General features: G+C 38.7%; 1 protein-coding gene across 8 annotated transcripts in view; it reads right to left on the minus strand.

Moving 5' to 3' along the window:
- Nucleotides 1-16,795, minus strand: part of foxp2 (forkhead box P2) — a 126,018-nt gene that overhangs the window by 21,217 nt on the left and 88,006 nt on the right. For all 8 annotated transcript variants that reach the window (XM_077709726.1, XM_077709727.1, XM_077709731.1 and 5 more), the window contains 5 exons: nt 11,647-11,784; nt 9,652-9,741; nt 7,592-7,769; nt 6,355-6,670; nt 5,008-5,112 (listed from right to left, as the gene is read on the minus strand). In XM_077709726.1, the coding sequence (XP_077565852.1) occupies nt 5,008-5,112; nt 6,355-6,670; nt 7,592-7,769; nt 9,652-9,741; nt 11,647-11,784 (827 nt within the window). The remainder of the gene's footprint in view (nt 1-5,007; nt 5,113-6,354; nt 6,671-7,591; nt 7,770-9,651; nt 9,742-11,646; nt 11,785-16,795) is intronic.

The following is a 16,795-nucleotide window of genomic DNA, read 5'->3' on the forward strand; positions in this document are numbered from 1 at the left end:
ATGTATATGTATATGTATATGTATATGTATATGTATATGTATATGTATATGTATATATATATGTACATGTACATGTACATATACATATACCGTATTTTCACGACTAAAATGCACACTTAAATCTTAAATTTTCTCCAAAATAGACAGGACGCCTTATAATCCAGTGTTGCTTTATATAAGAAAAAAAAATAAAATGTGTCAATCATTGAGGGTGTGCCTTATAATGTGGTGCGCCTTATAGTTGTGAAAATAAGGTATATATGTATAAATATATTGTTCTCTTTTTTACATTTGGCTGGCATGGATGTTTGGCCATAATTCCATACACACACACTGTCTGGTGGCTGGTTAGTGAGGCGATTACAAGGAAGATTACTGCATTTATGAAATATTCAAATGGCAGCATGTCCTACTGTGCATTAATAATTCCACAAGATGGAGAGAATAATGACAGGGAGGGACAGGAGGGGGGCACAGAGGGGAAGACAGTCATTAAAGATTACAGTGGGACGAAAATAATGATCAAATTAGGTTTTTTTGTGATATGTGGAATTTGATTGATTATTTTAAATTGGATTAGTATTGGGAAGATAATTGACATATATACACATAATGGAGGAAATTCTAGTTCCAAAAATGTGTTCATTGTTTTGGCATTTTTTCTGCTTTCATTGTTGTTGTTTTTTTAAATTATTATTGTGATTATTCCATTTTGACCTATTTTATTTTGTGTATTAATGACAGTTGTATTAATTGTGTTGCTGTATTTATTGATTTCTGATGTCTCTTATTTATTTCATGTTACAAATGCCATGTCTTGCTTTTCATTTTTGTTATTGACTAATTTCATTTAGTAAAATTACATATTTCCTTTTGTACCACCCCCTTTTCCGATGTGATCGTTTCGGAGGTCCGGGTTTATTCGACATATATTCCCTAAAAACTAAAAACAGTAAAAACGGATTAAAAAAACATAACTATTGATTTAAAAGGGGCAAAATCAGGAAATTTCATATACATCTATACTCTTCATTTTAATTTGAACCTAAAACACAAAGTCAGCACTCATGAATTACTTTCCCGGGCCACACAAAATAATACGACGGGCCAGATTTGGCCCCCGAGCCGCCACTTTGACACACTCTCTAAAACATCTCTTTTGCAAAAACACTCCAAATATAGCCCTCATTTTTTTTAAACCGCATCCCGCCTACAGCTGTATACACAATATGAATATGCATAAGAACATCAGCATCCACTCAGGTACGAGTCATAAATCTACACAGATGCCGCCATTTGGCTAATTGTCAAGGGCCGAAAACATCCGGCCAGGCATGCGGAAACTCTTCCCGTGCTGGCGATGCATAAGTAATGCCCTACGTTTTTAAAGGTCTTGTCACAGAGCAGCAGACATGTGGAAGGGTAGAGGGGAAGCTCAACTATCAAGGGGCCACAGGGGAGGCAAAAGTGTGCATGCACATTAGATGGAGACACTCGGCTGTAGCCTTGTGGGTTTAATTAGCGGCGCATTTACAGACGCCAGGTTAGCGGGCCGCGTCAGTGGGAGAAGTACGAGTGGACGACTTAGGTGTGGGAAGAAGAAGAAGAAGAAGACGTTGTCGGCGGCGACGGTGGCGCGCAAACCCGAGAATCGCATCTTCGTTTGCACTTCAGAGAGCCGATTCAGCTCTCTTTTCCAGGTGAAAGCGCTTAAAAAGAACACAGAGGAAACAGTAAACGCCCATGGCGACAAGTTTCCCCGGTGCCACGCGACAAAAGACGACTTAAACGCATCGTGGAAACGATTCCGATTGCGCCCACCCCCCCTTTCCGCCTCACACCCGTTAACCCGCACCCGAGTTGGCGACACGGGAACTGTCATGGAAATCTGACACCCCGCTTTATGTAACCCTGTCGCAACGCCGTTCGTGTGTAGTCAGGCGCCATCTCCGGCAATATGAAAGGCATCCCGTGACGCCGACAATCACCGCTCTGAGATGTGCCTCCGAGCAGCCATCTTTGTTCTGATTTCTTTGTCGGCGTCTGTTTTTATGTTTTCGGCGGCTTGTGAGTAGACGAGCCGTGGTTCTGTTTTGTTGGAGGCGATGTTGTGGTAGAAAATAATAAAAAATAAAACTGTCAGCCAACCTTTCGACTTCCTGACTGGCTCAACTGACTCTCTACTGCGGCACCCCCTTCGCATCACTTTGCCAGCTTATTCCAGTGTGTGACCAGTGTTTTTTTTCCCACCCTGTCTCCTAAATAACCCACTAAGCTACCTCCACAATATCCTTAGAGCATACAGGCCGCCTTTAAGTAAGCATACCGAGGTGTTTCCGAGTGATAATCTGACGGGAGCTTGCCTCCTCATGCGTTTGTCCCTTTCCCCAAGCTGGAAGATAAACTCCTCTACCTGCCCCGGACTTCAGGAACGGGATCTAGTGTGACGTTCATGCAATAGAACGGTTATTGTGTAAAACCCAAAACTTATGGCGAGGTAGGAGAAATAAAACTAAATTACACTCAGAAGTAAACATCAACATTATGCTCTAAAAGTTGTTCACTGTCTGAAACAAAGTTGCCAAAGTCTACTAGATAGCGCCTAGTGCTTGTCTGGGATTGAGTATCTTTACCATATTTCACATAAAAGCCCCAAAGAAGAAAGTGTGGTCTTTTTAGGTTCATCCAAAAGAGTCAAATTTACAATGCAAATGAAGCATTATAAAAAGAATGGAAGAACCTAAACTGAGGACAATACTATTAAATATGCAGATGCCACCTTAGTTTACAAAATCTTCCAACACAAAACTCCTCCTCCACTACAATATTTTGTACCAAAAAATGTCAACATATCAAAAAAGGCTGGCTCTAGAGGTGACTGTGTAGTGAGTGCTTCATACCTGGAAGTCAATAGCAATTACCGTATTTTCACGACTATAAGGCGCACTTAAAAGTCTTCAATTTTCTCCAAAATAGACAGTGCACCTTATAATCCAGTGCGCCTTATATATGGAAAAAACAGAAAACCAAAAACCCCCACTGTCGGCTATTAAAAATACACAAACGCCTGAACTGAAACAATACTGTTAAATATGCAGATGCCATTTTAGTTTACAAAATCTTCCATCATATAGCTCCTCCCCCACTGCAAGATTTTATACAAAAAAAAATCCAAAACATCAACAATGGCTGGCTCTAGAGGTGACTGTGTAGTGAGTGCCTCATACCTGGAAGTCAATAGCAGTTACCGTATTTTCACGACTATAAGGCGCACTTAAAAGTCTTACATTTTCTCCAAAATAGATAGAGCGCCTTATAATACAGTGCGCCTTATATATGGAAAAAATGTCATTCATTGAGGGTGCGCCTTATAGTCGTGAAAATACGGTATTTTGTGACATTACAATTGTCTGGCGATCACTGTCATTTACATTCACCTCTGATTCATTCTCATGCAATGGTGTCAATTAAGGTTCACAATACGAGTCGATAGTGCGTGAAAACGCGGCTTAATATACTGTCTGGCTGTTTCGCCTAATAAACACCGACTTTATTACGGTTCATTCACGAGCCAGATTCGTTTTTTTTTTTTGGAGCTTTCCGCGACTAGGAATAAATAAAAAAAACAAGTCACAACAATCTCAGGACTCCATCCGAACGGTCGTTTATAGCCCGTCGGAAAACACACGTGGAAGATCGTTATTTTACAGTTAATTACAAATCTAATTAGAATATTCAAATGAAAGCTTTCCCTGGCTTTTCTTCTCTGACGGAGACAGAGGGAGAGAGCGGGTGAGTGGCGGCGTGATAACCTGTAATCGTGGGCGCCGCAAACACCTTCTCGCTTTTGATGTCCCCTTACTGACATCCTGGCAACAAAGCGGCCAATTACAAATGAGCTAATTAACTAAATTGTTGATGGAGCATGAAGAGTTCATTCGCTTCGCTGCCGTGCGCCGTGACAACAACTGAATGGCGGGTCTTTGTTGTGGAGGCGATTGTGCGGCCGTGCGAATTGCCATTAGCCTTTGGACGACTTCCTACGCTAGCCTATCAGGCGCCTCCACGCCGCGTAGGAGATTTGTTATGGATCATGAATGGCTGAGTCCAAAGCTGCTCGAGCTGAACTCTGTCAGTGAGCTGGAAGCAAGGTCAAAGTCGGCGAGATGGGGGTGGGGGGATAACGGCGTACGTAAATTTGATTTGGAAGATTTGTTTTTGGGCGATTGGGGAAGAAAATGTGCTTGTGAGTTTTCAGGTAATAAAATCGGGTGGTTGTTTTTGGTTTTGTTGTGTTTCCAATGAGAAAGATTGTGTACCGTGAGTAATGGATAAGGTGTTTCGTGGGAAATTGCAATGTCTTATTCGGAGAGAGAAATCCATATGAATATAACGGGAATAAAATGGAACTATGACGTGGTGAAAATGTAAATATGATGAACGTTAAATTATAGATGATACTACAGTGGTAACTCGACATATGAGTGGTCTGACATCCGAGCAATTCGGAATACGAGTTAAATTTCGGGCAAATATTTATCTTGAGATACGAGACAAATTTTGCTATACGAGCAGACAGCGGATGCAAGATGCTGCTCATAAGAACATCATGGCCACTGTCTTTCCAGTTGTAACTCCCTCTTTGTAATGTCTGTGGTCACAACTCCCTCTTTGTAATGTCTCTGCGAGCACTGGGCGGAGCGTTGCATTTTTTCAGTGTTTTTTTCCCCAGTTAGTCAGTGCGAATGGCGGAACTTGTTCTCTAATATGAGAGGAGTATATACTACTTCTCGTTGTCAAGTGGTCGTGCGTTATCCTATTGTGAGGAAATTTGTGTGCATCATTTTGGGAATATTTTGAAGGCAATACAAAAGCAAACAACCCTCGATAGATTGCATTGTTTGGGGTGTTTTTTCACAGGGTTGGAATCAATGAATTTGTTTTTAGTTTATTTCAATGGGAAACGTTTGTTTGAGTTACGAGAAAATCAACATACGAAAATCTTACTTTAAAAACTGTCCAAAGTCCTCGCAGATGCTCTCGCAACCGGGCCACTTGCAAACACCATGGCCGTACAAGGGGTGGGAGCCGCCATTTTCTTCATGATGTGAGCTACATGGAAAAAGAAATCAAAAATAAAGAACATTTATAGCATATTTTAATTGGCACATTTCACACATAATAATAATAATCAGACATAGCCTTGTCATCATCATATGACTTTTTATATTTTTATGACTTATTTATGCTTCGTTTTTGTTTTTTTACTGGAAAAACACACCACCAATTTCGTCCTATGCAGCTGTATATGATGACAATAAAGTCATTTGATTTGGACAAAACTATTAAATCCATATTCCCATGCCTTGGTCATTAAAAAAACCCTGAAAATTGCGGTATGCAAGATATATTCTCCAAGTTTTTATCCTTCAAATGCCACCAAAATAAGTTACAACCCTACTTAGAGAGCACATCCTATTAAAGATGACAGTTTAACCTTTAGGCCACGCGTAGCTGTGAGGGCTGTGCTGACATGCCACGCTTTTGGCGCCACGCTCACGCTGGCTTTTTCACAGGGGCTTACCCCGCATCGATCTGGCGGCGTGTTGGTAAGCAGCGCTCCTGACAATACTCCTCGTTCGATCATTACTAGGCGCCCGACACGCGCCACCCACGGGACACGGATGGATAAAGTCTTATTTTCTTCTTCTTTTCTTACTAGAGATCCCACTTGCCGCCTTTTTTTTTTTTTTTAGATAGCATCTACTGTAAACCAATTACACGGCACTTCCACCGCTGCTACCGTATTATAATATCGCCCAAGTCGAGTCTTTGAATAATGCATGACTCGATATGTGAACAGTCAGTGTTTTGGTGCAGGGGTGCATTCATAAAACACGCCATCACACGGATAAACATCCTGGAAATGCCACTCAAGGCATCATGTATTCTGTTTACATGACAAGCAAGCAAGGAAGGTAATTTTCAAAAGCGGAGGATTGTTGGGGTGGTGTGTTGGAGGGGGGGGGGGGGGGGGGATAGAAAACACTAAATACTTAATGTTATCGCGTCTTGTCTGTTGTGCGTTCCGTTACTGGCGTTTGATATCGGTACGCGAGCTAAGTGCGTTCTCCTTTGGGAAAACAAATCTTTTGTTTGGTACACATGACTGAGAAAGTGATCAACTATTAAACAAATAAACAAAACATCTTGTTTTTATTGTAGTTGGCGAGGCCGCTTTGAATGAGAACAAATAAAATGGGTGAGAGTGTAAAGTTGTGAAGCTTGCGTAGTGTATGGTTGTTGTTGTTGATGTTTTTTTGGGGTTTTTTTGGTTTAATTTGGTTATTTTACCTCTCTCGCTCCCGTTCTCGTCTGTGGTGGAGGCCGGGGGACTGTCCGTTAGTGATGGAATGGTGCGAGATGGGCGGGGACGCTTTGGGGGGGTTGGAGGAGGTAGTCGAAGAAGAGTTGCCGTTGCTGCTGTTGTGGTTGTTGGTGGAGAGATCGAGGCCGCCACCGCCGCCGCTCACGGTCGTGTTGTTGACCCCGCCGCCGCTGTGTTTGATGCCGTTGTCTTCCATAGCGTGGCCGCCGCCGCCTCCGCCACCGCCACCGCCGCCGGTCACGTCTTTCCACAACTGTTGGAGCTCTGCCGGGCTCAGGCCGGCTGGAGTGGGTGACGAGAATACAAATTGTAGTGAAAGTGCTTAAGTAATAGATTTGTATGTGTTTATTTATATATGTTTAATTGTTACCAAATCGATAAAAAAAATCGGATTTTTGTGGGATGATTTCAAGGTGAATAAATATTAATTGTCATATTAAAAAGACAATATTCTCCAATTTTAAATATGAACTTAAAGAATGCAACTATATTAATGACTAAATAGTAAATACTTTAGTTCATATTTTAAAATGATTGGAAAAACATTTCAATTAATATAGTTGCATTCAGTTCATAAAGGATACAACTATATTAATGACTAAATATTAAATACTTTAGTTAATATTTTAAAATGATTGGAATAACATTTCAATTTATATAGTTGCATTCTTTAAGTTCATAATGAATACAACTATTATAATTGAAATGTTTTTCTAATCATTTAAAATATTAGCTAAAGTATTGGAAAAATGTTAAATATTATAAATATTATATTTCTATTTAACTGTATTATTAACAATACACTAATAAGGTGAATTTTTATTCGAAAAAGTTATGCGATGAATACATAAAAATGAAATGAATTCATATTTGAAAACTAGATTAACATAGAAAATAGAAGTTTGAATCCTATGACTCAGTGTTACATTAAAGCAAGTATGACTATATACTATATTTGGTTAAAAAATACAAGGAAAAACATCAAATCAAATAGAAAACATGAAATTATGGCAAAAAAATCTTATGAAATTTAATACTACTCTGGTAATGAAGTTATATAGTAGTGTTAAACTCATTTTAGTGACGGTGAACAAAAATTGCCTGCAATATGCATGCAATATGCATGCAATATTTGACATAATGTTTGTATTTTAGCCAGAAACATACATTTTGTGGACGCGATTTCCACTTGTGGCGTCTCACCTGGCGGAGGCAGAGTCTGTCCAGGTAGGGCGGCCTGGCCGGGGGCGGGCCCAGGCAAGGAAAGCAGGCCCTGCCGTTGCATGTTGAGCAGGTGTTGCTGCTGCTGGAGCTGCTGCATCTGGAGGAGCTGCTGCTGGAAGACAAGCTGCTGGGCCGCCAGCTGCTGCTGTTGTTGTTGCTGTCGTCGAATGAGAATGGCCCGTTAAAATATGAAGTAAAAGACTACAAGTACATCAAATGTTGAACAAAATCCTATAGATTAAAAGGACTAAGCGGCCAAATTCAAAGCACCAACAGATTGCTGACCGACCTTGCTGACCTTTTAGCTACTTTGGCTTTAACAGGCTGCAATTCCTTCTTTGACCACTGCGATATTTGAGCTAATATTTTGACCTTTGGGCCACGTAATGAATGACTTTTGTCCGGAAAGTTGACTATTAATCACAAAATCAGGACAAATAATAATTCTGAATGGAATATACCATTCGCGTTTGAGTTTTTTTTAGAAATTGTCGGGATAGGTTTGCCATTTTTGACATTTTAAAGTACGCAAAATAGTTTTTATCTTAAATATGCATCATGATGAGTTTTATATGATGTGATAGGTTCAAATTTGACATTGAACATGACGTTTTTAAGTTGCTTGTTTGCGTAAACTGTCTTTAACGGGTTGTTTTAGTGTGTTTTTCTTCTTAATGACTTCATTGACTCTGACTGGACATTTTCTCAAAGCTTATGTTCTGAATATGCTAAAAAGAAATTGTTGCAGTCCTATCATAATATAAAAGAATACCATGACTTCTCCTTCCTGTCACGTACGTTTGTGTGCACAAGGCATGCCGCGTTCGTGTATTTCAATATGTTTGTATCATGGTCGAAAGGAACGGCATGCAAACTTAGCCATGCGCTCACTGGAACGCAACCTGACGCCTCCTCCCGTCTGTCCCCGTCCCGCCTCCTCTGGAGAAATAAAGGAGCAATCTCTATTCTGCATTCCGCGGGAAGCAAAATAGAACCATTTTTCGAATACAAACAGAAACAAAGCCGCCGGGAAGTGGCGTGGCCCTTCACACCGAAGGCCACCAAACGATTTTCTCGCGTATTTGCCGTGCCCCACGTAAAAGCCGTAGCCTTAAAATGGTTGAATTGTACAATTTCTCTTATATAAGTCGCACCCTGATTCACAATTTTCAACTCCATATTCATGGTTTTAATAGGTAGTACAAATGTGTGGACTTTGAAGGGAAAATGCTAAGAAAAATGATAATGGTATTCTATAGATTGATTGCTGGGTGGCATTAAGACAAATTTAAAAAGGAAGTCATGTGATCAGTGCAACCGGTGCCCTGAGAGAACAATGGCAGGAACAAGTGAGTTTTTTCACTTTTTATGCAAGATACGGTTGATTTTATTTCTTGGATTTTATTCGTAGATGGCAAAATAAATTAGTTTTTTGTTATGGCGTTTTGTCCTAGCAATTTCGTGCATGTTAAGTCTAATTTGTGCGCATATAAGCCTTAACTTCGATTCAGTCATCATTTTTGGAGCAACAAATATGGCTTATATGCGAGAAAATACGGTACTTCTTCACTTAAGACTGCTATCAATGGTGTATGGTAGGAATAAGTGAAATTTTTCACTTTTTATGCAAAATACGGTTGATTTTATTTCTTAAATTTCATTCATAGACTGCAAAATAAATTAGTTTTTTGTAATGGCGTTTCGTCCTTGCAATTCCGTCCATGTCAAGTCTAATTTGTGCGCATATAAGCCTTAACTTCGATTCAGTCATCATTTTTGGAGCAACAAATATGGCTTATATGCGAGAAATTTACAGTATTTCTTCACTTGATGAGACTCTGCTGTCAATGTCGTTGATGAGCGGCGTTTGTGTGAGCACGGGACTAACGAGTCGAACCCAGTCGCCTTTCGGTCTACTTGCTATGAATTGTTGTTGTTGTTTCTGCGAGAAACACTTCATTAATGGAGAGTGTGGCAGCATCCTTTGCATTAAGTAGGCGCAATGGAGGATGTCTGTTAAGGAGGGCGATGGTACGAACCTCTTTTGCCTGTTTGCTGGGGTGTTGCTGCTGGAGGAGCTGGAGGTGAAGCTGCTCTTGCTGTTTCTTATAAAACTCCTGCAGGTGTTGCTGCATGGAAACAAACACAGGCGTGTTAAATTTACTTGGATTTAATAGGAAAGACATATTTTGATCTCAATTGAATCAGTAGCATTGAAGCTAATCATTTTTTATTTGATTTGAATAAAAGACAAAGTACATTTTATACACAAAATACCTTCTTTTGGCCTGCCCAGCTTAATAATATATATAATAATATTCTCTCTTTTTAAATGAAAAGACAAAATAAGGTTGAAATGGACTCCAGATTCAAATAAAATTATCCTAGAATTGCAGTGAATGTTTTTTATTGAACAGAAATACATTTTTCTCATAAAAATGTAAATTCTTTAAAAAAAAGAGTATAAATCCTAATATTCTCTCTTTTTTTAATGAAAAGACAAAATAAGGTCGAAATGGACTGCAGATTCAAATAAAATAATCATAAAATTGCAGTAAATGTTTTTTTCATTGAACAAAAATTCAAATGTACATATTTTTTTCATAATGATGTAAATACTTAAACAAAAAAGAGAATAAAGCCTAATATTCTCTTTTTTTAAGTACAAAATGTATACATTTGAATTTTTGTTCAATAAAAAGCATTCTCTGCAATTTTAGGATGATTTCAATTTGAATCTGGAGTCCATTTTGTCTTCCATTAAAAGCTGGACAGGCTAAAAAGACGGTATTTTGTTTATAAAACATACTTTGTCTTTTCACTTTCTGTAAATTCCTCCAAATAAAAAAAGGAAAATAATGTTTTTCCTTTACATTGTGAACAACTGATGCTCCCAAATAATCCAACATGATGAACGACATTGTGGCAAGGCCACTTGCGTTATCTCATCAATTATCAAAATCTAATTCTCCTGATTAATAATAGAACATTTAAGTGCCTTTAAGTTGCCGTGACAGACGTACGCAAAAGCCCGGCGTACAAAATGACGTCCCATAATCAAGAAGGACAATTGTGACAAGTGAAAATCTTAATTAAACAACCGTCCTTGCCTTAATCAAATCCACAAATGAGAAACACACTTCAAACTCTGACACCTGCACGTCCCTAAATGTTACATCATCCGCCATTGCCGATATCACGCGGCTCCGTGCGCCGGCCCGCATTCCCCGACGAGGGAATTGAACCGACGGCACGTGGGAAATGCTTAATTAGACGTAATTTCCCATTCCACTCGCTAAAAGCGTGTCAAGGACGTGATGAGGAGCGGTTAGCGCGCTTTGGCTAGTAGTTATGAAATGACCGCATTTTTTTAGAGCTCAAATCCGAAGAATAGGGCGACTTATAGTCCAGAGAATACGATAGGACAGGGGTGTCAAACTTCCTTTGGTCTGCGGACCGAATAGAGCTTAATTTGAGATCAAACTCATTGCAAAATGACATAGAACTAACAATAATCCCACTTTTTTTTCCTTTGTATTAGTCACTAATACTAATAATTAGTGCAAAGAATGAGTAAATTATCAAAATGTTCATTAACAGAATTCTCCTTTTACATTATGAACAATATATTATGAACAAGAGCATAACAAGAACATAAATAAAGTATGTGCAATTTTAACAACACTTTTACACAGTTAAACATATATTTAAGTCTGTTGTACATAAAACTGACCACAGAAATAGTAACAATGTTCCAAAAACATTTAGTACCAGCTTTGTGGAACTTAAAAACACTGTACCCAGTTTTACCATTTTACTAAAACACTGCGCCCCCTAATACAAAAACTACAACTTTTAAAGAAAATTCATATATTTTTATACAATGCAGCTTTCTTCCCCGGGCCGTACCAAACCACCAGGCGGGCAGGATCGGGCCTGCGGGCCGTATGTTTGACACCGCTGCGATAGGAGGTGATATGGAATGTTTTGCCGTACCCTGGGAGGGTTTTTTAAAGAAAAAAATATGACTTTACCTGCTGCAGCATGACTGCCTGCTGCTGTTGGAGGAGGGCTTGGAGCTGCTGGGGGGAAAGCACCTGCTGTTGGAGGATTTGCTGCATCTGCTGGGGCGTGATCACCTGGGGACTCATCATGGCCACAGAGACGGGAACCTGGTGCATTGTGGGAGAATGAGGAAGTGTCAGCAAGTGAGAAAAAATGTTTACCGACGTGTCATGGTGATCCTGTTGAAGGACAGGTGGGTGTTCATCTGATTTTTTTTTTTGTTTTACCTTCCATTGGGAAATGCAAAGGATTTAAATAGACAAGGACCTTAATTAGCAGGTCCCTTGAACTCCACTCATTTAGCTTTTCCTATCAGAGCAGCGAATGGAATAAAAGTGTACGGTGAAAGGCCACTCCAAGTAGGTTTTAATACATTGGGCAAGAAAAATGAAGAGATCAAAAAATACTAGTGTGGTTGTCGGAATTGTATTCGAAGAAAAAACTACTGTCATTTAGTTAGCATACAGTATTGTCATGACTATGAGGCACACTTAAAAGTCTTAATTTTTCTACAAAATAGACAGGGCGCTGATATGGAATAAAAGTGAAAATGTGTCGTTTATTGAGGGTGCGCCTTATAATGCGGTGTGCATTATAGTCGTGAAAATATGGTATATGTACATGTACATGTATATGTATATGTATATGTATATGTATATGTTCATGTATATGTTCATGTATAAGTATATGTATAAGTATGTGTATGTGTATGTGTATATGTATATGTATATGTATATGTATATGTATAGGTATAGGTATAGGTATAGGTATAGGTATATGTATATGTATATGTATATGTATATGTATATGTATATGTATATGTATATGTATATGTATATGTATATGTATATGTACCTGTATATGTACATGTATATGTACATGTACTGTATTCTCACGACTATAAGGCACACTTAGAAGTCTTAAATTTTCTCCAAAATAGACAGGGCACCTTATATTCCAGTGTGCTTTATATATGGAAATTCATTGAGGGTGCGCCTTATAATGTGGTGCGCCTTATAGTTTGGAAAATACGGTACATTTTGGCTAACTTCCCCGGATAATGCCAAAGAAAAGAACAACAACGGTGAACTTCAACCCATCAATTTCGGTAAAGTACATCACGACGTGATCGTAGGTGGGAAAAAAAACCCTACATTTCACTGTGGTAGTCGAGCATCCCAACTACTAACTCCCAACACTACTTGTAATTCTCTCAAATGTGAGGTTTCCGCCACCTTGTCAACAAAGGACTTTAGCGGAGGCGGCCAATTAAAGCATCAACACAAAGTCAGACAACTGGTTGCGGCCGTGTTTGTTGTCCGGGCGACCGTGACAGTAGTCGAGGGGCCAATAAGACACCCCCGTCCTCATCGTTGGGCTAATCAAGGCGCCTTGATTGCTTTCGGCGCGTGTCTCTCCTCCCCTCCATCGCGGCCAGGCCACCTTCCTCACTAGCTGTCAGGCCTTGACACGTCCTTGTTTAGCTCTTCTCACCAGGTCCCCCACACCAGCCCCCCACCCCCAACCCCCCCATACCACCCCCCAACACCCCCTCTTTGATTAGCTGAGACATTTGCATGGTCACTACACATTTTTCATTTTAGAAGTCATTATGCATTAGTGGCTCCTGATCGCCCGCCTTGACTAATCCTGATGAACTGAAAATCACAGCTGAAGGTCAACTCGTAGCCGGCCCCTTGCTGCACATTCATATTCATATTCAAACAAATCCTGCCTCTATTGTTCACGAGGGTCCGACACAGAAGGGGATGCCGCTCAAACCACCACGTCTCGTTTACGCCGCAAAAAAAAAGCTGTCCCAAAAAGAAAAACGCAACTTGCCGTGTACGATTTAATACTAATGTCGTACTTCCATCTTCAATGTTATTAACCCTTAAAGGACAGGTGTCAAAGTGGTGGCCCGCGGGCCAGATCTGGCCCGCCGCATCATTTTGTGTGGCGCGAGGAAGTAAATCATGAGTGCAAACTTTCTGTTTTAGGATCAAATTAAAATGAAGATTATAGATGTATATTAAATTTCCTGATTTGCCCCCTTTCAAATCAATAATTCTAATTTTTTGATCATTTTTTTCTTTGGTGTTTTTAGGTCAAAAAGCATTTAGTAAAATATAAAAATAAATATAAAAATATTTTAGGTTTTCCACTTTTATATTGAGTAATAATTATTTTTTTTAAAATGGTTTCCATTTGAAATGAATGTTTTCCCTTACTAAGAAAAAACAAGTTCAAATAAACATTGTACCCTTTATTTGGAGCACAGGTGTCAAAGTGGCGGCCTGGGGGCCAAATCTGGCCCACCGCATCATTTTGTGCGGCCCGAGTAAGTAAATCATGAGTGCCGACTTTCTGTTTTAGGATCAAATTAAAATGAAGAGTATAGATTTATATTAAATCTCCTGATTTTCCCCCTTTCAAATCAATAATTGTAATTTTTTAATCTTTTTTTTCTGTATTTTCAGTTCAAAAATCATTTTGTAAAATCTAAAAATAAAAAAAGCTAAAAAAACACAGTTTTAGATCTATACAAAACTGAATATTCAAGGTTTTTATATAGTATTGTATAGATGTATATTAAATCTCCTGATTTTCCCCCTCTTAAATCAATAATTGTAATTTTTTAATTATTTTTTTCTGTTTTTAGTTCAAAAATCTAAAAATATACATATAAAAAGCCAAAATAAACATTGTTTTATATCTATAAAAACCTAAATATTTAGGGCTTTTGATCCAGTTCTTATAATCCAATAAAAAAAATCAAAATATTATATCTAAAAATGGCCCACATCTAAAAATGGCCCACATGAAATGGATTTGATGTTATTTCAGCCCGCGAACCAACCCGAGTTTGACACCCTTTGCCTTAAAGGTACATTTCCAAGGTTAGAAATCACCCCACAGTCACGCCATTAAAGATGCGCTCATTAAGACTATTAATTGGACACCGTCTGTAAGATGTTTTGCTGCACAAAAGCTGGAGATTTAACATAAACGTATGCGCATGCATATCTAAAGTAAAATTGCATTTAAATTCCGCACTATACTTCAAAGTGCTTTGCTGTTGTCTAAAGTGGAGAAATAAAGGCATTCATGGTCAAATACCTATAAGATGAATAATGCAGTGAATTTGGGGAAAAGGAAAAGGCATTTTTAACAAGGAAAGAATGACAATTTTAAACTAAAAATGAGTTAAGGGCAACCAGTCACTTGTTTATCCTTTTTCAACCTTGCACAAATATAAAAAGGAGAAGAAAACAAGGGGAAAAGGGCAAAAAAAACCCGCATTTAAGTTCGTGTCAGAAGCTAGCCGATAAAAGCAGCTAAGTAATTGCTTTCCTGGTTGGCATTCTTCATTGACAAGTCCAAAAATTTCATTTTACATGTGCGTTCATTTACATTTTCGAGTATATGACATGATAATTGGGGGAATATAACACCTCCATTTGGTGAGATGTTGCCGCTGGGGTTTGATTGACATGAGCGGTGGATTGAAAGAAGCAGCGGGTTGAATTGCTTCGACCAGAAATGATTTTTTTTCATACGCAAAGGGGCAAAATTAATGAGCATCTACTTGTTGATAATGGCGGCGGAGCAAATAGATGAAAAGAAGAAATGATTTTCGATTAGGATTTTAAAAGGAATCAATGGATTTGAGAAGGATTTTTGGGAGAAATGGGGCGTTTTTGGATTATTTTGATAGTTGGTTAAGCAATATTTTCAGTTAATTTATAATAAAAACAAGTTCTATTTATTGTATTTTATTTAAATTTCAAGTTTAAAGTATCCTATTTACCAGTTTTTTCAAAAATACTTGTGAATGACTTTTTAAAAATTAAATAGGAATGAAAAGCACATTTTAAAACCCATTTTTGTGCTTATTATAAATATCTTAATTACAGTTAAAAATGAAAAGATGATATACAGAAAATAATTGACGAAAAGCTGGTTTACTTGATGAGAATATTAAATTCATTGAAATTTTATGATTAAAAATATAAATATTGATTAAAAGGACACGTTAACCCCCATTTTTGCGCTTATTATAAATATCTTGACTACATTTGAAAATGAAATGATGATATACACTCCTAAAAAAATGCTAAAAATACTTGAAAATTACTTTAAAGATTCAAATCGGAATTAAAAGTATATGTTAACCCCCATTTTTGTGCTTATTATAAATGTTTTTATTACACTTAAAAACGAAACGATGATATGCAATCCAAAAAAAAAACTATTGTTTGACAATAGAAAATAAATAACAAAATGCTAGTTTACTTTTTTCATGGAAATATTTCGTTCATTGAATTTTTATGATGACAACAAACTTTCAATGCAAGAAGATTTACTTTAAAAAAAAAAAAAGATCATATTTGGACATTTATGTTAACATCTCTAACATTATAAACTATCACAATAGCGTTCGCTTTAATAATCTTTCAATTAACCGATTCATCTTGTCAGTCAATCGAGATTACAACGAGTTATGTAAAAAAAAAAACATATTTTGAGTGAAAATCGTGAGCTCCGAGTTCAACAATTAGCGAACAACTGTGTGGCAGGCAGCCATGATTAGATGCGACCCATAAACGGGGAGGTGAAAGATGGTTATCGAGGACCAGGGTTCCATCTTGGGGGGGTGCCGGACAGGCTGAGTCGCGCCACACTGAGAAACAGAAGGCTCCGAGACGGTAATTACTTCGACTCCTTGGCAGAAAGGACCGCCGCTAATTAAGCCGAGAGCTCGTACGCCACGAAAACGGGCAGAAAGACCACGAAAAATGACGAACGCCCACCCACATTCTTCGTTCCCAAACTGAAGGCGACTCCTGATCTCTCGACTCCCTCGAGCCAATGCCGCTCATTTACCATCCAATTACGGCCCAACCCGGCAACGCCATTATTGACGGTCCATTCTGGGGGTCCGCAACTCCACGCTAGCGGTGTACCAGCCTCGCGAGGGGAGATCGATACTGTAGATTGTCGGGAGTCCGGCTAAGTAGATTACCAAATGTTTTCCTTAATCAATTTCCATAAGGATGGTGTAAGACAAGGGTGTCAGACTCGTGTTGGTTCGCGGGCTGCTTTAACGTCAACTTG

This window comes from Stigmatopora nigra, chromosome 23 (assembly GCF_051989575.1).
Source record: "Stigmatopora nigra isolate UIUO_SnigA chromosome 23, RoL_Snig_1.1, whole genome shotgun sequence".
In the NCBI taxonomy this organism is placed as follows: Eukaryota; Metazoa; Chordata; class Actinopteri; order Syngnathiformes; family Syngnathidae; genus Stigmatopora; species Stigmatopora nigra.